The 26,048-nt window shown below is 33.6% G+C and overlaps 1 protein-coding gene and 1 pseudogene across 2 annotated transcripts; both read left to right on the top strand.

The window, feature by feature from the left end:
* The first annotated feature begins 3,497 nt into the window (after window positions 1–3,497).
* On the top strand, window positions 3,498–7,117 carry LOC149558388 (protein ACCELERATED CELL DEATH 6-like). Of its 2 annotated transcripts, none has more exons than XM_089832639.1 (4): window positions 3,498–3,976; window positions 4,201–4,694; window positions 5,764–6,651; window positions 6,799–7,117. In XM_089832639.1, the coding sequence occupies exons 1-3, from the start codon at window positions 3,511–3,513 to the stop codon at window positions 6,646–6,648; spliced, it is 1,845 nt and encodes a 614-aa protein (XP_089688765.1). In that variant the 5' UTR covers window positions 3,498–3,510; the 3' UTR covers window positions 6,649–6,651; window positions 6,799–7,117. The 2 variants fall into 2 exon arrangements, with proteins under 2 accessions (XP_089688765.1, XP_089688766.1); XM_089832640.1 differs by having other exon boundaries at window positions 6,794–7,117.
* A 4,309-nt stretch (window positions 7,118–11,426) lies between these two features.
* LOC149558387 (protein ACCELERATED CELL DEATH 6-like) lies at window positions 11,427–25,424 on the top strand (annotated as a pseudogene).
* Window positions 25,425–26,048: the final 624 nt, after the last annotated feature.

Here is a 26,048-nt window from a genome sequence, read left to right as displayed (position 1 = left end):
GAGGGAGCTATACTCTTGAAGGAGAAATAAGTACAAACAGAGAGATAGATACCTAAATATTAGAAAGAAGGAGTGATTTGAGAGAGTCAAAAAGTCAGAAGAAGAAACCATGCAAGATGAAATATAGAGGGAGTTCTGAGTAAGAGTAAAATGTTTTTTGTTGATCAAAACATAATTTTGTAGCCTATATAGAAGATGGAAGCAGCTAATAGAGGGAGAGATTTCAATACAAAGTATTATTTTCTCTTTGGTATTGTTGTTGGTATTGGTTTTCCATCAATGCAAAAGAGGGAGATTGTTGAGGAAAAATTGATACAAGGATGAGAATGTGTTTCAATCATTATTTATCACTCATGTCAAACCTGCTAGTTGTTGGTAAGACAATTTCTTAGTCGATTTGAGTACTATGAATTTTTTGATTGATGAAGAGGATTTGATCAAATGTGATAACATGAGCATCTAGAGGAAAGGTTAAGTTATGATATGTAAAAGGAGTACAAAGATTAGTTAAGATAGTGATGATATAGTGTATTATTTATCTACTTAAGGCTATAAAGGATAGATACATTTTTTACGTCGAGAAGGAAAAAGGAAGAATAATTGTGTCTGCTAATCTTGACTAGGTGCATAGATGGTGCTGAGCAATGTTAGTGCAAGTGGAGTAGAAAATCACTTGGAGCTGAGAAAAATGAAGATTTATTTTATGCCGAGTGAACATAGTGTAAGTTGAGTAAATTTTAGTTGACGACGAGCATCGATAAACTTTAGTATGTGCTAAGTGAACTATTAGTGGATGTTGAGCAACATAGTCTGTGTTGAACATCATGGGTTAGTTAATGTTGAGTGATAGCATTATGAGTTAGATTGTGAATTTGATGAATCTAAGCTGACAAGGTTGATTTCTTGGATTGTGTGAATCATGTGGAAGATAAGTTTTATGAGCTGGTGGCACATAATTTAAGGTAAACCATTTTGAGGCAAATTCAAAGGGGATTGAGAAGGAAGTTTCTAAAGGAAGAAAAATAGAAAGATGGTTAGATTCAATGAATCCCACCTAACCCTATAATGGATGAATGTGATTAAGTAGAAAAAGATCTAAATTCTCTTTATAAGGGGATACAAGGCATGAAGTAATAGTTGGCATGTGTGAGAACCAAACAAAGACAAGGAGTCTAGGTTATTGCTTCATATCGAGGCCAAACTATAGAGTCTGCAATTGGCATGCAAAGTAAGAATGTTTAAGGGGATGAATGCTTGAAGGGTGGACAAGCTATCAGAGCTAAAGTGAATAAAGCCAAGCAAAATGGAGGACTAGAATAAAGATCTATAATCTAGAAATGAGTTGTAATTTGTTATCAGATCAAGCCTTATAGTTACTCTCTAATCATTGTCTTAGTTTAGGGTAAATTCTTTGGATTAACATTCTCTTCCCTTGTTACAAACTTTCATTCGCCAAGATCTCCTATTATCAAAGAGCCATACCCAGATCTTTCCTTACAGCTTTAATATACAATGATAAAATGAAATAACATCCTTTACACAAAATATATATATAAATAAACATCATTAATAGCACTCTGTTTTAAAACAAAGAATGCTCTGTTTTGAAGCAGCATACACCTTATTTCATGATTTCAACAGAATAATAAAGTTTTTATTGCAGCTTGATTATAATAACAAAGACACATTAGATATATATAATTATCAAACAAAATGCTTGAGAAAGAAAACTAGAATTCGCTGCTCATAATAGTTTGAACAACCCTTAGTTTATGCAAGATTCACATAAGGAACTTGTGGTGGAACAAACAATACCTAATCTAAACTAAGACTTCTCAAATTTACGCAAATCTAAAACAACCTATCACATGCAACAATCATGCTTATTAGAACTAGAGTAAACTGGGAAAGATAAACGATGGAGCAATGGAGTTGACTTTTAACTTTATGTAAATAACACCGATCTTCAACATCCCTTACGGCATGCTAAATAATTGTTTCTTCTCAATTTCCCTTTTTAGGGTTATGTAAGTACCTATTGTATTGAAGAGTGAAGCCTCGAAATCAAATTGAAGGGAAGCATTTTGCTGTGAACTGGAGATTATTCGACGAAGAGAAGTCTGAAGTAATATTTTTATGAGAAGGAAAAGGTATATTATGGTATTGAGAAAATTCGTATGTCTAAAGAGACAATCGTGGATCAAGGATCAAAAGTTTGAGTGAATTATTAGTTGATCACTACTTGTTTTGATTGACATGTGGAAGTGTTATGGGCCTTCTCTATATTACATAGGATGAGAAGACTGAGCCTTCTGATCTCTCATGAAAGAGAAATATTAATGACGAGATAATTGGCTTCTATTAGAAATGCTATTTGAGACTCAACATAAAGGGGGAGTGTTGAGAAACCATTTCCACCACTGTTTGAATCTCCAGCTCCACCATTTTCTCAGTTTGCATGAAGTTTGCATTTGATTTGATCAAATCATGATAAGTTTACTAATAGTTTCCCTAAATTAAGGACTGATTTCCTCAAAACTCCTTGTTCACTGTAGATGAGACAAATTTACGCTTTGTTATGGGCAGTCCTCATTATAGTCAATACTCTATTTTGAAGAATATAATCTGCAATAAGTGAAGCATGATTGAATCTCAGGCGTGGAATTTGATGGCCTTATTGACTGTTTTTTCATTTTTGAGCCGTATATGATAGGCGGAAAAATTGTGGGGCTGTATTGGCTAACAAGTTATTTTTTAATAAAATCATCAATACGATACTTAAGTTTATAAAAATGAAAGACATTAATATGATCAAACTATCATAAAAAAGTAGGATGACAGGCAATGTGACCCTCAATTTCCAGGCCTGTGTATCAATTAAAAATTGCTTTGTATTTAAGTTTCTTTGTGTGTTGCTGCCCCTGACTAAATAGCCGAACACATGCACCAGATTTAACAGTTTTTAGAATTTATTATTAAAATTTATTAATTAATTTTAAAGTTTATTTATTAATTTTAAAGTCACAGAACAGTAATTCTGTGACTTTAAAATTAATTAATAAATTCCAAAAGCTATCAAATCTGTGCATATTTGCTACTGGATAGACGTCGCCTTTGATTCTTACACAGACAGTAGTCGCGTAAGGACAGTGAATGAAGAGGTGTAAAATATTATTTTTTGTTAGACATTTCCATCGGACTGCGGAATCGGACCGCATATGTGGGATCACTGTACAGTAACCCCACACATCAGTCACACTCAACTTTATAATAATTTAGTGATCACAGAATACACGTGTTCAACATCGGGCCTCTCGAAAGCAACGTAGAGAGAAAATCCTACCCTAACTTTTACGCATTATGTAGTACAGAATCTGTCCAAACATAGGGCAAAGTTTCTGCAAAAAGTCTTCGACTTTAAGACCAAAGTAGGAAATAAGGCAGAACTCTACAATCTATCTTTATAAATTGCAAAGAGAGAGAAGCCATAAAAGATCATGCTTGAACACGATGAATCCTAGAACTACGATGGATCCTAAAGTTTTCCTTGCTGCCAAAAATGGCGATAAAAGCTTGTATAGCCTTCCCCCCTGCCTTCTTCGAGGGACTACTTTTGAAGGCAACACTGTCCTTCACATTGCTGCGAGGGAAGGCCATTCGGAATTGGTTCAGTGGATTCTAGATAATGTGAAAAGATGTTGTATGCCTGTTGCTCGCAATGCTGATTTTGATACACCGCTGCACGAAGCTGCAAAGCGGGGGAATGCTAAGATAATTAGAACTCTTCTCCACTACAACAGGTGCCCAGCCGCTAAGCGCAACCAGTTTGGAGAGTCGGCTCTGATAATTGCTTCAGAGCACGGTCACGTGGAAGCAGTCAAGGTTTTGCTGGAATTTACACCGTTATATATCATCCTCTGGCCAAGGAATGATCGCCAAACTTGCCTTCACGTGGCGGCTTATGGAGGGCATTTAGGTAATCCCCAACTTCATTTATTTTTCTTAAATATAGACTGACATAGTTTTCTTAAATATAGACTAACATAGGCTTCTTGCAAATGTTGCATTTGATAACCCTATGGATGATCATAGGTAGTGGTTATAGCTAATATCTGCTTAATAAGTTTTTAAATAGTACATTTCAAGGTTTTAAATACAGTATATTTTATATTTATTAACTTTAATATTAACATGTTGCAGAGATAGTGAAGTTGATACTTGGAAGGAATAGCTTCTGTGATATCTTGCAACTCATTATGATCATTCATGATGTCCACGGTGCCACACCATTGCATTCTGCTGTTCATAAGGGAAATGATCTAAATCATCGAGCGATTGTGAGTGAAATTTTGGACAGGCAATTAAATGCAAAGTTTTATATACAGTGTTTTGTCAACAGTTTAATGAAAAAGAAGGATAAGCTAGGCAGGTGCGCAATACATTTAGCAGCAATGAAGGGGAACCAGGGGATGATTGATGAGTTCTTGTCAAAAAGGCCGGATTGTCTTGAAATTCATAGTGCAGACCTTAAAACAGCTTTACACTTCGCCGTAGAACATAATAAATTTGATATGGTGAAGAAGCTACTCCCTCAAGACAAGAGAGAAGAAATGGCAGAAATACTGAAGTATGACCGAGACATGTTTGGAAACACAGTGCTACACTCGGCAGCCATCAAGGAAGTGGATCCAGAGGTTGGTCATTATATTCTCGTTTTCTTTTCTACTATTATGAGTTTGAAAACCTTTCTTTCTTTCCTCTTTTCCAGTTTCTGAATTCAAAATAGGATATAAAGTTATTCTAGTACAATATCCCCATTTATAGGTCCGTGGCTAAATAGCCGAAGGAATACACCTGACGTGACTATTTCTTTGATTTATTAATTAATCTAAAACTCTCAGAACCGTGCTTCTGTGATTTCTAAATTAATTAATAAATCAACAAAAATGTCACATCAGATGCAAAAATTCGGCTAGATAGACATTGCCCATTTATAAGAAGACAACGTAAACATAGATTACAACTATCATCACTTGATCCAATTTCTAGAAGATAGCTGCACATTAGACCATGTTCAGTGGAAGAATCTAAGATATTGCTAAAATATCAAGTATAAGTTTAATATAGGGAATCCATCCTTCAACTAAACAGAGATCCAAAGATAAAACTTAAACATTTATATGATAGCATTGTCTTCCTTACTCAGTTTTTCTTATATTTACTAGATGCAATTAATTCAAATGACTTACAAGAAATTGTCCCAATTTCTAAAACATTTCAGAAGTAAGAAGTTAGCCATATTGTTAATAAGTTCTTAGTCTAGTGAAGTTGTAAATTTAAAAAGCATTTACTAAGAATTAAGTTTTCTGAATATAGAATAAATTTGGTGGAATAATTTCTATTCAATTTTTAAACATACAACCAAACAATAATATAAGTAATGAGCATCTACTCAATCATTTCACACCATTACTTTGATGTAGAAATATAAATTATTATATCAACATAAATAAAATTTTAAAATTATAGACAAAGGACATTATAGAAACCATATTTTAGTTTTTTATCTGATCTATACGTAATTTTATTGTGAGTTCAAATCATAAATTAAAATTATAGATAATCAGGTGATTTTCCATTAGATTATATTTTATAACTTATGTTACAATTATATGTATATATTTGTGACTGTTTTAATATGAATATGTGTAATAATCAATTTGAGAACAATTAAGGTGAGCATTCCGTTTGTTAACTGTGCAGCTTGTAGAATACCTTTTACCGTTTGTAGATTTGGATGCCATCAATAATGAAGGGCATACTGCATTTGATATAGCAGCTGCTTCTGCTGCTGCTGCAAAATCTAAAAATGAACTCAAGTTAAACAAGGTGAAAGATATTCTACAACAACACGGAGCATCTGAAAGTTATATTGCAGAAAAGCCATTGAATCCAGTAGATTTCAAGCAAGACAGCAATGTTCCTGAGAAAATCATAGATGTGGACACTCTTGTGGCATCACTGATTGCCACCATCACATTTGCAGCCATTTTTACTGTACCAGGTGGAATTGACGAAAAAGATAGCAAAACTGAATCAAAGACTGAAGGAATTGCCCCTTCACCTAGTGGAGTTGGAAGTGGAATTGCAAGAATGGCATTGGAAACTCTTTTTCAAGTGTTCTTGTTCTCTGATAGTCTTGCCATGTTTGGTTCTCTCACAGTTGTGATTGCCTGGTTATTCCGAGAGCGTTTGCAAACAAAGCTCATGTCAGATCGGTCATTATTGCCCAAGTTATCAGCTTTGAGTTTGGGGATTTCCATAGTCTCTACTGGACTGGCGTTCTTGAGTGCAACAATCCTTGTGACTGTACCCCGTGATTCTAAAAACATGACTAATAATTCTGATGAATATGAATCTTTGTTATGGGGTGAGATATTCACTGCTTTTTCTGCCCCAGCGTTTTCGCTCATTTTGCTAACCATCTTGTGGACCATCGAGTACAATTTCAATGCTACGTTGGAAATTCGAGCCAGACTAAGGAAACAAGTCCAAGAAGGTCTCATCTATATAATTCCACCTCTTGCTGTTGTATTGGGAATTATTATTGCTTTTGGATATCAGTACTTTTCAAGTGACAATATGTGATCAGTAAGTTTTTCCCTTTCGAAAATTGTTGTTCTTGTATTTTCCCTAGGACTGTATAATTCACATATTTTCTGTTCTTTAACGCACAATTTCCAAACTTATGTTTAGAGACATTAATAGTAACTTTATTTATCTTTTGGTATAGTACAGGCTGTGAAATTGGCCTCCCTAGCTAATGGCCTACTGTTGAAGATTTCGAATGGTATAAACTGCATGCTAGTTGTCTTCTGCAACATCTCTGTAATTATATTTAACAGAGTATGGTAATAGTTACTTGTGCACTTTCTCGTAGCTACTTTTGTTTGTATTGTAGTAGCAATTTCTATTGCAATGGATGATAAGACTCTCTCTCGATTTACTATCACGAAGAAACTCTGTAGAGACTATTTCTATATTATTGTATAGAACTTTTTGAAAAGAAAATTTGTAAAGAAATTTATATGTAATGATATCTTTATGGTTTGATAAAGTTTTTATTTTGTGACATTTTATTAATATTTTATTTAATTATTATTATGATGTGTTAAGTTCAATCATTCTATCTTCCATATCAAAAATTCACAATTTAATATAATTTTTAATATTAGTAAGAATATGTTTAATAATAATATTTAGTCTTTTTAATGGTATTTTATAATAAATAATAACTGACTTATTAATTTATTTTCAATAATAGATAAATAATAGACTTCATAATCTATAATGGTCTATTGAATATTAATTTAGAAACTTGCTTCCTATCATGTGTTTGTGTGATTTTTTATAGTTAAAAGGTTAAAGCCTTGATTATTTGTTATTATTATGTATAGACTTGAACCCAAAGCCATGTGTTTATTTTTATTATCTATGATATGGGCTATGATTTCTATAAAGAAATTATCTTAAAGTGGAGTTTTTGGAGCACAAAGTCTCAGCAACGTTTATGCAGCACAATATATGCACCAGATTTGACCCTTTTAAAAATTTATTAATTAATTTAAAAATTACAGAATCACTGTTTTGTCACTTTTAAATTAATTAATAAATTAAAAAAAATATCACATCTGGTACATTCTTTCTGCTATTTAGCCACGGTCCAAAGTGTCAACCTTACTCTTTGTCAAAGCTTTACGTTTTGTATTCTTTGGCCATATTATATTGCCATTGAGTATGAAAGAGACGCGACTTTATTTTAATTTATAGAACGTCGTAATAAGTCTAGTGTAGAGTCTGCACTGTTCTTTCACCTAGATCAAACACGTCGCTCCTTATCAGACAACAGTCCGAGAGATGCCAAAGTCTTGTCACCCAAGAAAATTGGTGGAAAAGAGAGATTCCAAAGTCTTGTCACCCAAGAAAATTGGTGGAAAAGAGAGATGCCAGTCTTTTCAGTCTGGACAAATTAAAATAGTGACTGAGCAATCCGGCGGACCATAATATTTCTATGGTCTTGTACGTCCTTCCTAGATTTTCAAACCATTGATTTATAAATTGTCAGCCGTTTCAGATAACAAGGGTTTCCGAAGTCTAATAAAAAGGTCTTAAATTAACAAAATGATATTAATGACGATGTTTTGAACAGATGTCCTTAAATATCTCTACTCGTAGAGCAAAAGAAACACATTAGAATTTATCTCATATCCTCCGAAGTTGTCTCCTTATTTGTGTTTGCCACAGATATCATGGCATCTGCTCCCTCTCCAACAGTATCTCTATCTGAATTGAGTTTTTGGGGCGTTTTTGGGGCACAAAGTCTCAAATCTTGGAACTCATTATGTACTTTCTAGAGCTAATAGAGAAGATAATTTGACCTCAAAATGAATTCTTTAAAAATACATACAACCTTGTTCATTTGAAATGAACAAGACTATAACTCTTGGCATTAGGCGAGAAAGGGATACCAAATCTAAAGAAGGATGGATCTCTTTAAATTGAGATAGGTTATTGTAGGCCTCTATAATGCAATATTGTAGCACTTGACCATTTTTTTATACCTCACATGATCTCAAAGATATGCCCACTCAAAGATCAATGCCCAATATTGTTTAGAAACCCTTAGAGATACTTATGTGCAGTGCACTCAATAATGTCTTAGAGATTCTCTAGTGAAAATGAGGTTGGAAGTAGCCTAGAATCATCCAAGTAGAATAACTGAGAAGACAATTTGGTCTAAGCATAAACGGTTTGAATATATACAACCTTTCTCATTTGAACTGAGTACATTTTGACTTTTGGCATTAGGCGAGAAAGGGATGCCAAATCCAAGAAAAGTTTGATCTCCTAAAATTGAGATGGGTTATTTTACGCCTTGAGAATGTAATCCTATAGAATTTGACCATTTTATTAATACCTTGCATGATCGCTAAGATATACATGCTCAAACATCAATGCTTAATGTTACTTAGAGACTCTGAGGGAGAATTCTTTGTAGTGTGGTTGGTAATGTTTGAGGGACTCTATGGACTAAAAGAGGATGAAACTAGCCTTCGATTGGCCAACTAGAGATAACATAGAAAATTTGATTCCAGGATGAACAAATTGCATGTGTACACAATTGGTAAGAGTAGGAAAAGGGTACAAAAGTGGTTCCATAGTTATTGAAGTAGAAGATATCCCCAAATGAGGTCATAGTTTTATGTAAAAATATAAAATTATTCATTATATACATGGTGTAGGGTTAAACAATGAGTCTTGGAAGTGAGTTCTTGGTTAGGTTTGAGAATGCTCTATATTTAGGCTCATTTTGGTGAGGATTTTTTAGTATGAATATATAGAGATTTTTTGGGTCCGAAGAAATTAATTAAAAACCTTTTTTAGGATCATCGTGAGATACTATGAATGGTTAGAATATTTTGCGCTTAGTATTTATTATGCCTCCTTTGTAAAACTAGGGGGTTTTAAGCCTAAAAGGAGACTCATCATGATATAGCATGGACAAGGTCGCAAAAAACCCTACCCAATATTTTTATATGTTTAAGAAAATCCAAATGGATATCCAAATATACAATTTATTTTCCTAAAGTTGCGATAAAAATATAGGGAAACAACATTAGAGGCATAATTCAGGTTATTAGGCCTAATAGGCATAATTGTTAGGTTTGGCCAAGGAAATAGATACTTGAGACATTTAGGACTAATTTAATAGGTTATATTGGTGGATTAGAATATTTTGAGCTTAGTATTTATTATGCCTCCTTTGTAAAACTAGGGGGTTTTAAGCCTAAAAGGAGACTCATCATGATATAGCATGGACAAGGTCGCAAAAAGCCCTACCCAATATTTTTATATGTTTAATAAAATCCAAATGGGTATCCAAATATACAATTTATTTTCCTAAAGTTGTGATTAAAATATAGGGAAACAACATTAGAGGCATAATTGAGGTTATTAGGCCTAATAGGCATAATTGTCAAGTTTGGCCAAGGAGATAGATACTTGAGACATTTAGGACTAATTTAATAGGTTATATTGGTGGATTAAGTACTCTTTGAACTAAGGTGAGTCATTGGGAAAGATGTCATCTAGTCAAATGATTAAATTTAGTTATAATAGAGGCCCATTTTGTAATGTACTTGCATGATTTGGCACACCTTTTATTTTAATGTCATCTAGTCATTTGATTACATTTTGTTCTATTAAAGTCCTATATTAGAATCATCTAAATATTTTATAGGGGTCAGAAAAAAAGAAATGCATGGTAGTTTAATATGGCTTGCATGTTACAAAGTTGCACATTTACAACTACATAGAGTCTTTTAAACACACAAGACCTCAGAAGGAAAAGAGTCACATGTATATAGGTTTTTTTTGGGATGAGCTCATCAATCCTTATCTTCCATGCACTTTGACTCATTCAAGATTCCAGCCATGTCAGCCTCAAATTTGATTCTTTCGCAAACTATAACTTTTATTGTCACTCGACAATCATTGTATACAATTATTTTGTTCAATCACTACTATGTAGCTCAACATATACTGTACTTTATTTCTCTATATCAACATGCTCTCCCGACCATTACTATGCTCAATTGCCACTAACATTACTTTATACATTTTCTCTGAAATAACTATCAAGAAACTTGAATTATTTTGTTCAACTTCTACATAAGTTCCATAATCTTCTTCTTCAACTCCTTCATTGGCTAACCAACACTGATACTTAGTCAAGCTTATCATTTTGACTTGTATCAACTCTAATCTTCATCCAATTGCCTTCTAAAACTTTATATATTGATTGAACAACATATTATCGTGTCAATGACTAACTTATCAAGTTCCTATTGTATTTTCATAATACATGACTTCCCATCACTTCAACAACACTCGCTAGCTCACCTTGTAACCTCCTCTTTTCAAATCATCTTCATCAATCAAATGATATGACACTCTACACTATTAGTGAATGTCTCTCTAGTAGGTTTAACACACTATCTTTCCAATAGGCTTGGCATCAATGACAGCACAACAATTGATCCAATTGTAATTTCCATCACATGTATGTATATGTATGTGTATATATAGTTATATAATTATAAATTTATATAAAATACTTAATTATATTTAATGTTATTTATATATATTTATAAATATTTAGCTAATTTGTGATGCATATAACCTGATTAAAGTATTCTCAAACCATCTCTATAAATATTTTCAAATGAGTACTTCTTCTATGTTTTAAATATTCTCAAAATCATGTGGAAAAATATAAATTGAATCTTGGTAAATAGCTTTTGATATTTTATACTATCATTGTGAGTCTGCTATTCAAAGAAGAAAGCAAAGGAATTGAGAGAATAATGGACGTGGACACTCTTGTGGCATCACTCATTGCAACCATCACATTTGCAGCCATTTTTACTGTACCAGGTGGAATTGATGATAATGATAGTGATAGTGGAATTAATAGTAAGAGTGTAAGAATTTCCCCTGCACATGGTCATGGTGGAGATGTTTCTATGAATACTCACAGTGGAGCTGCTCGACTCACATTGAACATTCTATTTCAAATGTTCTTGTTCTCTGATAGCCTTTCCATGTTTGCTTCCCTCACAGTTGTTATTGACTGGTTATTTCGAGAACGTTTACAAACAAAGCTTATTGCAGATCGATCGCTGATAGCCAATTTATCAGTTTTGAGCTTGGAGACCTCCGTAGTTTTCACTGGACTTGCATTCTTGAGCGCAACCATCCTAATCACAATACCCTCTGCCAAAAACTCTGCAAATACAGAGCATCAGGGCAAATATAGATTGTTGTTATGAGGTGAGGTGTTCACAGCGTTTTCTGCACCGGCTCTTTCGCTCATTTACCTCTCAATTTTGTGGGCAATTGAGTATCATTTCAAAGCAACAACCGAAATTCGAACCCGACTTAGGATGCAACTTAAAGAAGCCCTTGTCCATATAATCCCACCCTTCGCTATTGTATTGGGGATTATTATTGGTTTTTGGGTGTACTAAAGTTTAAAAGAACAGTAGACAATATGTTTTCTCTAAGCCTTCATTTGTTTCCATTAAAAAGTAATATAAAAACTGTTTCAAACATGGTATAGTTCTGATATCATCAATCATTCTATCTACAATAACTAAATTTATTCTTATTGCTGTTACCGTAAATCGAATATTAACCTTATTGTATTAAGGTAATTCAGGCTGTGAAATTGGTTGAGTTTTAGCAACATGCTCTTAAATCATGATTAGAGTCCAAAAATAAAGCCTCGAACTGTAATTTTACTAATAAATCAAGTTGGCACTTGAATGCATTTATTGGAGAAAATACCAATTATATATATATATATATATATATATATATATATATATTCTCATAAGAGGAAGAATATTGTATAGCATTAAAGTGACTCTGGGAGAAATAAATAATACTAATGAATGGTTCATAAAGCACAACACTTGGTCAAGGTTTTGCAAATGGGTTGCAATCTTTGGGTTTAACCATGGAGGAAACTCCATAGTTAAGCACACTGAGGCTGGAGTAGTACTGGGATGGGTGACATCCAGGGAAGTCCCTGTGCTTCACCCCTATGAGCATCAGCTAGATCCAATGAGTGCTAAGTATTCTATTTATTCTCATGAGAGATGGATTCGTGTTGAATCACTACTCATGAAACATGGGTCAATGAGTTTGACTCAAAATCACACACTTAAATCCTAATAGCAATATCACAATTTGACTTGTTGTAGAAATGATCTCCTATTTATCAACACTAGATAGCCTTGGCAAAGGTAAATATTTATAGGGGAAAAAGTTCATTATTCATAGCCATTTAATGACAATAAAAAAAATTATGATTTTGATTAAGAATTAAAATTAATATTTAAAGGAGACCAGGATGATGAGATGAGGGGAGATGATATATATGTGCAAGGTATAGGTATGGAGGATGATATGGAGCAGGTTGTAGAGGTATTTTTAGAGGTAGAGAGGTAAGCAGATAGGGCACCACAACTAGAGCACATGATAGAGAGATTAGGGGGATAGATGGAGGAGGTTCTAAGGGACTAGGATAAAGTACTAGAGATACCAGAGAGGGAGGATACCCTACTAGAGAAGATAGAGAGGACTTGTGACTTGGGTTTGAATGCAGAGAGTTGCATGAGGCTCATGTTGAGACTAGGCCAAGAGAATACATGTTGGAGGGAGGCATACAAGAGAGCCATTCCCAAGGATTAGTGGATGAGGAGCTTTAGAGAGAGCTCATATTATAGGAGACCATCTAACATGCCAGAGAGGGGATAGTGAGGGTGTATCCTTGAGACCACCAAGGCAGGTAGAGAGACTCATGGAGCCAGATCATCTATATTGAGGCAATAAGAGAGATGTGTGAAGTCAGGTGACAGTGCTAGTTATGTATTGTGTATACACCATAGACAAGAATTTTGTACTCTAATGGACTTTTTAATTTGAGAAATGTTTTTATTATTATGATATATCATCAACTATTGGACATTGTATATTGTGTTTGATTATGCATCGACCTAGGACTTATGGACATTGGGCACTTATTATTTTTATGGAGTTATGATGTTTATATGTGATGGATACTGACACCTTAAATACTAATGCTTTTTCTTCTCTAACTTCTTTTTTTAGGGCTTTCTTCCTCAAAAAAAACAATTCTTTTTTCATCACTTTAACTCAAGAATTCTTCTAGTCTAGCATTTAATTTCTCTTCATTAGAAAAAAAAGGAAATCCTTAGTCATTCTTTATTTGTAGGGATTCTTAAAATTATTTACTCTCTTAGGAAATTTAGAAGAATAATGACCATATTCATTACAAGCCCAAGACTTTAGTTTTTCCTACCTTTAGGTTATGTCTTCATAAGCAGGAAAAGCTCTTCCTCAATATTTTTGTCTTCATCCACTTTTCCTCACTTTCTACTGGCATAATCTCCACTTGTAATTTTACTCCTTATCAACACAAGTTGAACATTTTATATGTTAAAAGAAGTTTCAACTCTAAGAAATTGTCCACACTATCTCATCCTCATTTTTGCTAATTGTAATTTCCCAAGAAGAGACTGACTTGTAAAGTTTTTTTTAAGGGAATAACTTGTTCAATCCTTTATTTTTTTATGTCTATATGCATATGTCAAACTCTTCAAAATCTTCCATAAAACTTCATCTTCAGATTTCTCTCCTCCACAAGTATCAATATCAATAAAAATCTATACTTTTCTACCAAAGTAACTTTGTAAAAATTCATCTTCCACATTTTAGTATCTTGAAATAAGCATATTCAATTCTCTAATCTTCCCTTTCAAGAATTATTATCACTTTCAAATGTACTTTTCAAAGATTTTGAAACTTCATAAGAAAGTCTTAAAGATTTTACCTAAGAAAATTTAGTTTCAACAACAACTGACAATAGTTTTTCTCTAAGAAGTCCATTGAACATGAATGTGTCTTTTTTTTATTTTGTCACAACCTTCAAGCTTGTCTTCCTCGATCACATCCTTTTTATATTTATTAATCAACCAATAACTTGAGCCCATGCATAGTAATTTTTTCTCCATCCTTTCCTTCCAACTATAATAGTTAACTCCATCAAAAATCTAACTTTTTTTCCTGAACTACATCATAGATCTCATTAAATTGTTAATATTTTCCTTCAAGGACCTGATGCTCTGATACCAATTTTTAGAAAGTAAAGTTCACCAAGATCACATGGGGTAGGGGGTGAATCAGTTATACAATTCTAAAAATTCTCAATATTCTTATTAATTTTGAAACATGTAAATAGAAGATTCAACAACCATATAAAGATAAGCATACACAATAACACGAGATTAGTTAACTAGGGAAATTATTGATTAGATGGAGAACTCTGGTGGGAATGGTACTCACAAGATGATGTATTAATATAAATTCTCTTTATAAAAGGATAAACCCTATTAGGGGTAAATGAAATACATTCAGTGCATATGAGTCTCTATTACAACAGTTTCAATCCTTGCTAGGAAATTCCAACCCTATTAAGAGTTATGCTAGCCCTATTAGGAGTTGATGTATCAACTTTTTGGAGTCATAACTTTTGACTTGAATATGGGTTTTGACTGAAATTAGATTTTTGTGTTTTTTTTCTAGTTTTCTTGAAAGTTATTTTTTGTAATAAATCCGAAATCATATTCTTGATTTCATAAATTAGTTGGCAATTCATCTTGCCTTAGTTGGGGTCTTTTCTTGGGAAAAATTGAAATTTGTAGGATGGGTTTGAAAATTACCAAAAAATGGAAAATTTTGTTTTACCCAAAAATTTGCCAAACATGGTAATTTTAAAAATTATAATAAGTAGTTGTTTTCTTTCATTGTAGGGGCAGAGTAGAGTTGGCACTAGTTTAATGAAGAATCTAGCATTCTGAAAATTTGTGTTAATAATTTTTAAGTTATTACTTTGAAGAGTTTGGGCTACATTAGAAGTTGAAAGGAAGATAGATGGAACCACTATCTTAACCTCTTTAGGACTATCCTCACTAAATAATACAACTATATATCAGCTAGTATTCAACAACAACCTCTATGCCAAATACAATTCCTTGTAACCTCGTGATGCCTCAACTTCACTAATCACTTCTTTTGAAACCAAAAAGATATGTAAGCTTTGACAATACATAACATCATATAATCTGCATTGGATCTCACTCTTAAGTTCACATGTCATGAAATGATCTCACTAATAGTTTACAACCAAGGAAAACACATTTCCTTTATACCAAGTCCTAAAAAAAATTATTGAGTCATTCTCAAGGCTTTCCTAATTTACAATAATAATATAGGACCAACTAAAGATATTACATTTATAGATTATATTTAATTATTACATCTTTTTTTACAATTACAAGCAACCTGTTAGCTCATTATCTTCATAAAATTCCTCCCATTGATCATCCAAATGTGTGTGATCATCCACAACATCTTCAAAATTGCTTCAGCATATGTCCAAGTTTCCTAAACTAGATTCTATCTCTATTAGGAGATACAATCCAAACAATAGCACCTTCATTCCAAAAACACTATCTAAAAGTTGTCATCACTAAATCCATCATAACCCTATCTATTTTTCATATTTCCATATGTGTTCTTAACTATAACATCTAGATATACTCTAGAATATATTCCCAAGTGCGCATAAGTTGATCTTTATTCCTCAAACTACACAAACCCAAACTCTATATGTTTCTTTGCTAGTCTTCACAGAATAACCTATATGTTGACATGAATGAAAAACTTTGTCATGAAAGCAACACATAACCTCTGAATCATGTCTCCAATAATACTAGGATTCCCCCCCATAGGAATACTATTAGCATTTATGCTAACAAGTTTATGATAGTTTCCTATAGTAATATATATGGTTTAGTTATATTATCAATTGATTTTGAGAACATAGTTCTTGTGCTTTCTTTTATGAATATTCAGAAATGTTAAATAACCTGTAAAGTAAATATTATATCCTTAATAATCTTAGAAATAGTTTTCTTTTGATATTTAAAATGAATCCCCATTTAGATGGATTGTCTCCTTTATTAGTAGCCATTGCATATTTTCAACTCAACCTATCGTAGGGATCATTTGTTGAACATAAGAACAATAATAGATTGTCTCAATAAATTTCAACACCCATGTTCTTCGTTTCCATCCTTTTATAGATGTTTTAGTTTTCTATTGAGTTTGAACTCAAGATTTATCTAAGAGAATAACTAGTTATTTAATATATTCAGCTTAATAATATAGAGAGTAGTATTCTTTATTTTATTTTAATAATTTTCAAACAATACATATGTATTAGAATTTCTACCTCAATAGAATGTATTAAAACATTTTGAGGCAATGTACACCAAAATTAGATGTCATACTTTAGCTACCACAATGGACGAGTCCAATATGTCAAATATAGCAAGGAGCCAAATTGACCTAAATGCACCTTGACAATTGTAATACTAATAGTCATATTAAATGAAGAAAAGGACACAATTACTTCATTTTCTTTTATTTGATAAAATTTATTTGATAAAATTTTAAGAATATGGACAACATTGAATGGTTGTAATTTAGTTAATTTAGTTTAATCATGAGGATAATAGTATGTTTCTTCATTACATCATCTCCTCAAATAAATTTTTACTAAAACTATAATTAGATCAACATTACCCTTTTTGTGTTTAACTTGATTCCCTATCTAAATAACTTGTATAAAAATAAAAATAATCTTTAATTTAAGATTTCTAATAAGTATATTGTCAAATGTTTTAGCTCAGTCGATTGAATAACACTGTAAAAATAATGACATGATATATGAAAAGCTATTTACCAAAGCTCAAACCTTGGAAGGTGCCTTTAGACAAAGATGAATTAATATTTAGATAATGTAATTACTTCAATTAAAATCAAATGTTTTGCAACATAAAGACATATTTAAAGTTTTCCATATGATTAGAGAATATTTGAAATATTTAAAATAGAAGTACTAGTTTGAGAATATTTAAAGAGGTGATTTGTGAATACTTCGAAACTATTAAAAAAAAAAGATAATTCAATTCGTTGCAAAGACGAGACTTATGAAAATTTAGGAGACCATCACTCTTTATTTATTCTTCTTTTGGTAAAGAAAGCACAGGCACAGAAAACATTAAAGCGGACGAAATTCTTCCAAACGAGAACAAAATGACGGGGATTTCGCTTTTACGCACTGCATGGAAAACATGTATCGCTTATTAATTTAAGGAGGTTTCAAAGACAAGATGGATAATATTTTTTAAAGTGATAAAGCATGAAGATTAATTAAAGTGCGAGGAGATTTCCAATAAGAGACTCAACAGTTTGAGAGAGAACGGGGAAGGAAGATTTAGAAGAAAACACTTGAGAAAGATAAATTCTGAAGTTTTCAATGCTGGCAAGGATGGCAATACTGATTATATCAAGAAACTGTACAAGCAAAACACTCGAGAAGTGAGGGAAGTTACGTTTAGAGGCAATAGTGTCCTTCACATTGCTGCGAGGGAAGGCCATTTGATGTTGGTTCAATGGATTCTACAAAATGGGTGCTGTAATTCTGGAGCTCGCAATGCTGATTTCAATACGCCGCTGCACGGAGCTGCTAAGCGGGGAAACGCTGAGATTATAACTACTCTTCTGCAATACAACAAGTGCGCAGCCAATAAACGCAATCAGTTTGGAGAGTCGGCTCTGATAATTGCTTCAGAGCATGGCCATGTTGAAGCAGTTGGGATTTTGTTGGATGCTACGCCGCTATATATCATCCTCTGGCCAAGGGAAGACCACCAAACCTGCCTTCACGTGGCTGCTTACGGACAACATTTAGGTATTCCTCACCATCAAATCTCAACTTATGATAACGTTATCAAGAATTTTAACTTTGAAGTAGGTTTTCTATCTATGTTGTATGAGTAGTAGTTGATATCTATTTATATTAGATAGCTTTTAGCTAAAATAATAGTTGGATGGACGATCTTATAGAAAATCTTGATGCTTCGCTGCTGTGAACATGATGTAGAAGTAATGAGAGCAAAGTGTTCCATTGACTCTCATTAAAAACTGGTTCTTGTGAACCACTATTCAACCAATAAATTTAAGTAAAAAACTACACTCTTGATTCTAATAACAATATTACAATTGAACACTCCATAGAAAATATTTCCTACATATCAATTAAAACAACATCAGTTTGTAATGTTACATTTAGATCATATTATGTCTCTCTTCATATTATGTCTCTCTTTGTAATGTTATAATATGCTAATATCAATCTACCATTATTGCATTTCTACAAACTATATTATGCGGGGGGTTCTCAGAACTGTTACTATACCATTGTCTATGGGCCCTGGGATGGGCATAAATAAAGTTTCCCATATGCTTGGATGATTTATTTGCTAGATGTAAAGCGTCATTGCTAACCTCAATTATAATTACCCTAGCTTTGTTGTATTGCCTAAGACTGCTATCATTTTCCATCTATTGATTTAAACGTGGATGTGTTGCAGAGATAGTAAGGCTGATACTTCAGAGACGTTGTTTCTGCAACATGACGAAGCTCATTATGATTGTGCGTGACATCCACGGTGCTACTCCATTGCATTTGGCTGTTCATGGGAGGAACGTAAAAATTGTGAGTGAAATTTTAAACACAGAATTCACTTGGAGGTTTTTCGAGAATATATTTAACAAAAGCTTAATGACAAAGAAGGATAAGTTTGGAAGGTGTGCAGTACATTTGGCAACAATAATGGGTGATAAGGAGATGATGCATGAATTCCTATCTAAAATGCCTTATTGCACTGAAATTCATAGTAAGGACCTTAAGACTGCTCTACACTTTGCCGTAGAACACAATCAATTTGAGATACTGAAGATGCTTCTCCCTCAAGACAAGATAGAAGAAATGGCAGAAGTGGTGAAATACGACCGAGACATTTCTGGAAATACTCTGCTACACTTGGCCATCATCAATGGAGTGGATCCAGAGGTTTGGGGTTTTATATACGCAGCTTTAATTTTTTCTCTTTTACAAACATTATGATATTGAAATCATTCTACCTTTTTCCTTTGCTTTCCACTGTAGTGAAATTATTAAGATAATGTTATATATAGCTAGTAGAACCTGTTGTGCAAAATTATCTTTGCACAATTGACATCAGAAGCTATACATAATTACATCATAAAATTACATGTCAAACACTATTAAGATAATAATAATAAGATAGTATCCCTTCCTTACTTTGCAGCTTGTAGAATATCTCTTACCATTTGTAGATGTGAACGCTATCAACAGTGAAGGACTTCGAGCAATTGACAAAGTTGATCCTGCAGCTTTTGAAAATGAGTCCAATTCAACCAAGATCACCTGGATCCTGGAAGAGATCGGAGGATCTCGAAGTTATATAGGAAGTTCCAGACCTTCAACATCAAATCCACTGCATTTCAAAGAAGAAAGCAAAGGAATTGAGAGAATAATGGACGTGGACACTCTTGTGGCATCACTCATTGCAACCATCACATTTGCAGCCATTTTTACTGTACCAGGTGGAATTGATGATAATGATAGTGATAGTGGAATTAATAGTAAGAGTGTAAGAGTTTCCCCTGCACATGGTCATGGTGGAGACGTTTCTACGAATACTAATAGTGGAGTTGCTCGACTCACATTGAACACTCTATTTCAAGTGTTCTTGTTCTCTGATAGCCTTGCCATGTTTGCTTCCCTCACAGTTGTTATTGCCTGGTTATTTCGAGAACGTTTACAAACAAAGCTTATTGCAGATCGATCATTGATAGCCAATTTATCAGTTTTGAGCTTGGGGACCTCCGTAGTTTCCACTGAACTTGCATTCTTGAGCGCAACCATCCTCATCACAATACCCTCTGCAAATACAGAGCATCAGGGCAAATATAGATTGTTGTTATGGGGTGAGGTGTTTGTTGAATATGAACACCTGCACAATCCAATCTATAACAGCAAAGATGATAAACAAGCAAAATAAACAAACCTCCAACAATGAAGAAACAGAGTATGCTCTATTTTTTTTAGAGCAGAATCAAACAACTTTTTTTTATTACAGATTATACTATTCCAAAAAACCATTACATTTAATACCACTGCTGGTATACTTATTTAGAAAATAACTAATTAAAACTACTACCTAATCTCAAGTTCTATATGGCATCTTCAGCATGATTGCATGCATTATTAACCATCAAATTTAGAAATTACTAAAAAACTGCCGATAACCATGCAATCTAACAACTATGCATGAAAGTTCTAATTTTAATTGTTGTGAACAGTGGTGGAACTGAAATTTTTTATTTCCGAGCAGCAGCAATCTTAGCGTTAATCTTCATACTCCCCCTTGATGCTGAGAGGACTGACAATTCGATTTCTGAGTACCAAAAACTGATCTTTTGCAATTGCCTTTGTGAAGATGTCTGCAATTTGCTCCTTTGTGCTGATGTACTTCAACTCAACCACTTTATTTTGTACCAAATCTCTGATGAAATGTTGTTTCAAATCAAAGTGTGTGGTCCTACTGTGATGAACCGGATTCTTGGCCAATTTAATGGCACTTATGTTGTCACAAAAAATAACAGTAGGCTAAACCTGTATCTCTCCAATTTCTTCAAGAAGCTTTCTAAGCCATAAAGCTTGTGTGCCAGCTGAAGTGACTGCAACATATTCCGCTTCTGTAGAAGAGAGAGCAACCATACTTTGCTTCTTTGAACTCCATGTAATTAAACCAGAACCCAAAGAAAAACAATTACCAGATGTAGATTTTCAATCATCCAAACAACCTCCCCAATCTGAATCACTAAAGCCAACAAGCTCAAACTTATTAGAAGAATAGTGAATGCCAAAATCTACTGTGTTTTTCACATATCTCAAAATTCTCTTGGCTGCCTTCATATGTTCCTCTGATGGATTTGTCATATACCTTGAAACCAATGAAACTGAATAAGCAATATCAGGCCTTGTGTGAGTTAAAAACATCAAACTCCCCAAAATGCTCCTATATAATGTCTCATCAACAATTTTAGCACCATCATCTCTACATAATGTAACTCCATGAGCAATTGGAGTGGAAAGAGGTTTACAATCTGCCATATCAAATTTCTTCAACATATCTTTTGCATATTTTTCTTGACAAATAAAAATTTCATCTTTACCTTGATAAACCTCCATGCCAAGAAAGTACTTCATGAGGCCTAAATCTTTCATCTCAAACTCATTCATCATAGCAACTTTAAATTCATCTTTCATCTTTGAACTACTACCCATATATAACAAATCATCAACATACAAATTCACAATGAGAATATCATTACCTTCTTGTTTGTAGTAAAGGGTAGGTTCACTCTTACTTCTTTGAAAGCCATTCTGCTGAAAATATCCATCAATTCTTGCATAACATGCACGTGGTGCTTGCTTGAGGCCATACAAAACCTTCTTCAACTTGTAGACATAATCTTCTTTGCCTTGAATCTCAAAACCTTGTGGCTGTCCCACATATACCTCTTCTTCTAAGTACCCATTCAAGAAGGCACTTTTCACATCCATGTGATGAATACTCCATTTCTTTTGAGCTACAAGAGAGATTAGCATCCTAATAGTTTTTTGTCTTGCTACTGGTGCAAAAGTTTCTTCATAATCAATGCCATACCTTTGAGTGAAACCTTTAGCAAACAATCTTGCCTTGTGTCTTTCAACACTCCCATTACTATTATACTTTGTCTTATAGACCCATTTTGTGCCAATCTTCTTCTTTTTATGTGGAAGATCTACAAACTCCCATGTTTCATTCCTATCAATGGAATCCATCTCTTCATTCATTGCTTGCATCCAAACTTCATTAGCGCATGCATCTTCAAAACATGATGGCTCAAAATCAGCTTTAGCAAGTAATGCAAAATTTACTGTCTCACCTATTGGATCTTCTTCGTGTGCTTGATTTTGACAGCTCTCATAGATATCACTCAATCTTCTTACCTTCCTTGGAGGACTTGAGGATGGACTTGCTCTTGGGATTGGTGAGGGGTTTCTTGGTGGGCTTGGTGATCTTGAAATAGAACCATTAGCTGGCTGCTCATTATCATTATCAGCAATATCATCATCACCCAAAACTGATTTTGGCTTTCCAACATGTTGTTTTTGATGACCATAAACTCCCCCTTCATCAAAAATCACATCTCTTGAAACAAAAATCTTATTAGTAATAGGATTGAATAATCTATAAGCTTTTCTTTCCTCACTATAGCCCACAAAAATACATGATTCACTTTTAGCATCTAGCTTTTGCCTATTCTGATCAGGGATGCGAACATAAGCCAAACAACCAAAAACTTTAAAATGATTTACGTTAGGCTTTTTCTCATACCATGCTTCATATGGAGTCATCTTGTGTAGGGCACTTGTAGGACTCCTGTTGAGAATATATATGGCTGTAGCAACTGAATCAGCCCAATAAGAATTGTTCAAACCCTTGGTTTGTAACATGCTCCTTGCCATTTCTACCATAGTATGATTCTTCCTTTCAGCCACTCCATTCTGTTGGGGTGTGTATGCAGTTGTGAGTTGTCTTTTGATGTCATTCATCTCACAAAAATTCTAAAAATCTTTAAAATGATTCCCTTGAATGTTTCCCTTTTGCACACCCTTCACAAATCTGTTTATGCTCTTCAACCTTAGGCAATCCAAGAACTAATGCATTTGATGTTAGATTCTTCAAACTATTGAAATTCAAATGGCCATACCTGAGATGCCACAACCAACTTTTATCCTCATAAGCCATATTGACAATCTAATTGTCGTTTTGACCAAACTTCAAAGGAAACATCCTATTCTTTGTCATAGGAACAACTGTAATCACTTTATTTTTTCGATTCTTATCATAGATAGTACATTGCATGTTCTCAAATACTACCATATAATTCTTCTCACATAGCTTCCCAACACTCAATAAATTATGCTTCAACTTGGGAGTATAATAAATATCTTGAACACTTTTCATACCTTCCTTTGTCTGAACATCCATGGCTCCTTTGGTCACAACATCCACAGTATTGTTATTACCAAGGGTAATATTGGATCTGTAACTATCATCAAGCTTTGAAAATATTTCTCTGTTACCAGGCATATGGTTAGAGCATCCAGAATCTAAATACCAAACATCATTCACATTACTTTCACCTTTCCCATAACACAAAAATAAATTACCCGAGCAAGAATCCTTATCTTGTTGAGCATGATTTGCATTATTGTTACCTGATTTTAGTCTACACTCTCTCTCAAAATGTCCATACTTATTGCAATGATAGCATTGGATGTTCCTTTTATTAAATCTTCCTCTACCTCTTCCTCCTTGAGCACCTCCTCCTCCTCTAGATCCTCTTGAAAAATTCTGATTTTTGCCCCTTCCCGAGCCTTTGTTGTTGTTACTACTGCTGCTAGCACCATCGTTCTTTGAAATTTGCATTTGGGAAGCAAAAGCCTTCTCATTAACACTGGTAGATGTGTCCCTTATTCTATCCTCATGTGATATAAGAGATCCAACCAATTCATCATACTCCACGGTAGCTAAATTTTTGCTTTCTTCTATGGCAATTACTACAATATTCCATCTTGGGGTTAGAGATCTCAATACCTTTTGTATTATTTGCTTTTGAGCAATAGATTCACCCAAAGTGGCCATTTTATTAGTCACATCTTTCACTCTCACACAAAAATCTCCCACACTCTCTGTCTCCTTCATCTTCAAGTTCTCATATTCTCTTTTCAAGGATTGTAGCTTCACAACCTTGATCTGTTCATTGCCATGGTAAGAATCTTTTAGAGTCTTCCAGGCCTCTTTTGTTGTCTGTGCATCAGCAATTCGGGGAAACAAGCTCTTATCAAGAGCCATCTGAATGTGAAACAATGCCATTGCATTCTTCTTCTCAACTTCTTTCTTCAATCTCCTGTCATTAGGTTGGAGAGTATTCCAATCTGCAGGCTCTTCATATCCGGATTCAACGATCTCCCAAAAATCTTTTCCAATCAAAAAAGTCTTCATCTTGATTGACTAATATTGGTAATCAACTCCATCAAACTCTGGGATTTGCAAATTGTTTGCCATGCTGTTGTCTTCCAAACACCTTCAACTCTAATACTAAATGTTGAATATGAACACCTGCACAATCCAATCTATAACAGCAAAGATGATAAACAAGAAAAATAAACAAACCTCCAACAATGAAGAAACATAGTATGCTCTATTTTTTTTAGAGCATAATCAAACAACTTTTTTTTATTACAGATTATACTATTCCAAAAAACCATTACATTTAATACCACTGCTGGTATACTTATTTAGAAAATAACTAATTAAAACTACTACCTAATCTCAAGTTCTATATGGCATCTTCAGCATGATTGCATGCATTATTAACCATCAAATTTAGAAATTACTAAAAAATTGCCGATAACCATGCAATCTAACAACTATGCATGAAAGTTCTAATTTTAATTGTTGTGAACAGTGGTGGAACTGGAATTTTCTATTTCCGAGCAGTAGCAATCATAGCGTTAATCTTCAGTGTTCACAACGTTTTCTACACCGGCTCTTTCGCTCATTTTCCTCTCAATTTTGTGGGCAATCAAGTATCATTTCAAAGCAACAGCCGAAATTCGAACCCGACTTAGAATGCAACTTAAAGAAGCCCTCGTCCATATAATCCCACCATTTGCTATTGTATTGGGAGTTATTATTGATTATCGGTGTACTAAAGTTTGAAAGAACAGTGTATGTTTTCTCTAAGCCCTCATTTAATTTCATTAAAAAGTGATATAAAAACTATTTTAAACAGAATATAGTTCTAGTATCATAAATCGTTCTATCTACAATAACTAAATTTATTCTTATTGATGTTACTGTAAATCGCATATTAACCTTATTGTATTAAGGTAATTCAGGCTGTGAAATTGGTTGAGTTTTAGGGACATCCTCTTAAATCATTTAAATCATGATTAGAGTTCAAAAATAAAGCCTCGAACTGTAATATTATTAATCAATCAAGTTGACACTTAATGCATTTCTTGGAGAAAATAGAAAATCATATATATATATATATATATATATAATTATTCTTATATACGATTAGATATTTGTCATAAGAGGAAGAATATTGTATAGCATTAGAGTCACTCTGGGAGAAATAAATAACACTAATGAATGGTTCATAAGGCACAACACTTGGTGAAGGTTTTGCAAATGGGGTTGCAAGCTTTGAGTTTAACCATGGAGGAAACTCCATAGTTAAGCACGTTGAAGTTGGAGTAGTACTGGGATGGGTGACCTCCAGGGAAGTCTCTGTGCTTCACCCCTATAAGCATCATTTAGATCCAATTAGTGCTAAGT

This window comes from Cupressus sempervirens, chromosome 5 (assembly GCF_028749045.1).
Source record: "Cupressus sempervirens isolate cs-2001-9-10 chromosome 5, ASM2874904v1, whole genome shotgun sequence".
In the NCBI taxonomy this organism is placed as follows: domain Eukaryota; kingdom Viridiplantae; phylum Streptophyta; class Pinopsida; order Cupressales; family Cupressaceae; genus Cupressus; species Cupressus sempervirens.
The sequence above is the reverse complement of the archived record's forward strand: the minus strand, read 5'-3'. Positions and strand labels throughout refer to the sequence as shown.

Excerpts from the sequence above, each read along its gene's own strand:
- LOC149558388 (XM_089832639.1), top strand. The coding sequence starts at position 3,511 with ATGAATCCTAGAACTACGATGGATCCTAAAGTTTTCCTTGCTGCCAAA. Across the intron at positions 3,977-4,200 it reads GGCTTATGGAGGGCATTTAG|AGATAGTGAAGTTGATACTT; the intron begins GTAATCCCCAAC and ends AACATGTTGCAG. Across the intron at positions 4,695-5,763 it reads TCAAGGAAGTGGATCCAGAG|CTTGTAGAATACCTTTTACC; the intron begins GTTGGTCATTAT and ends TTAACTGTGCAG.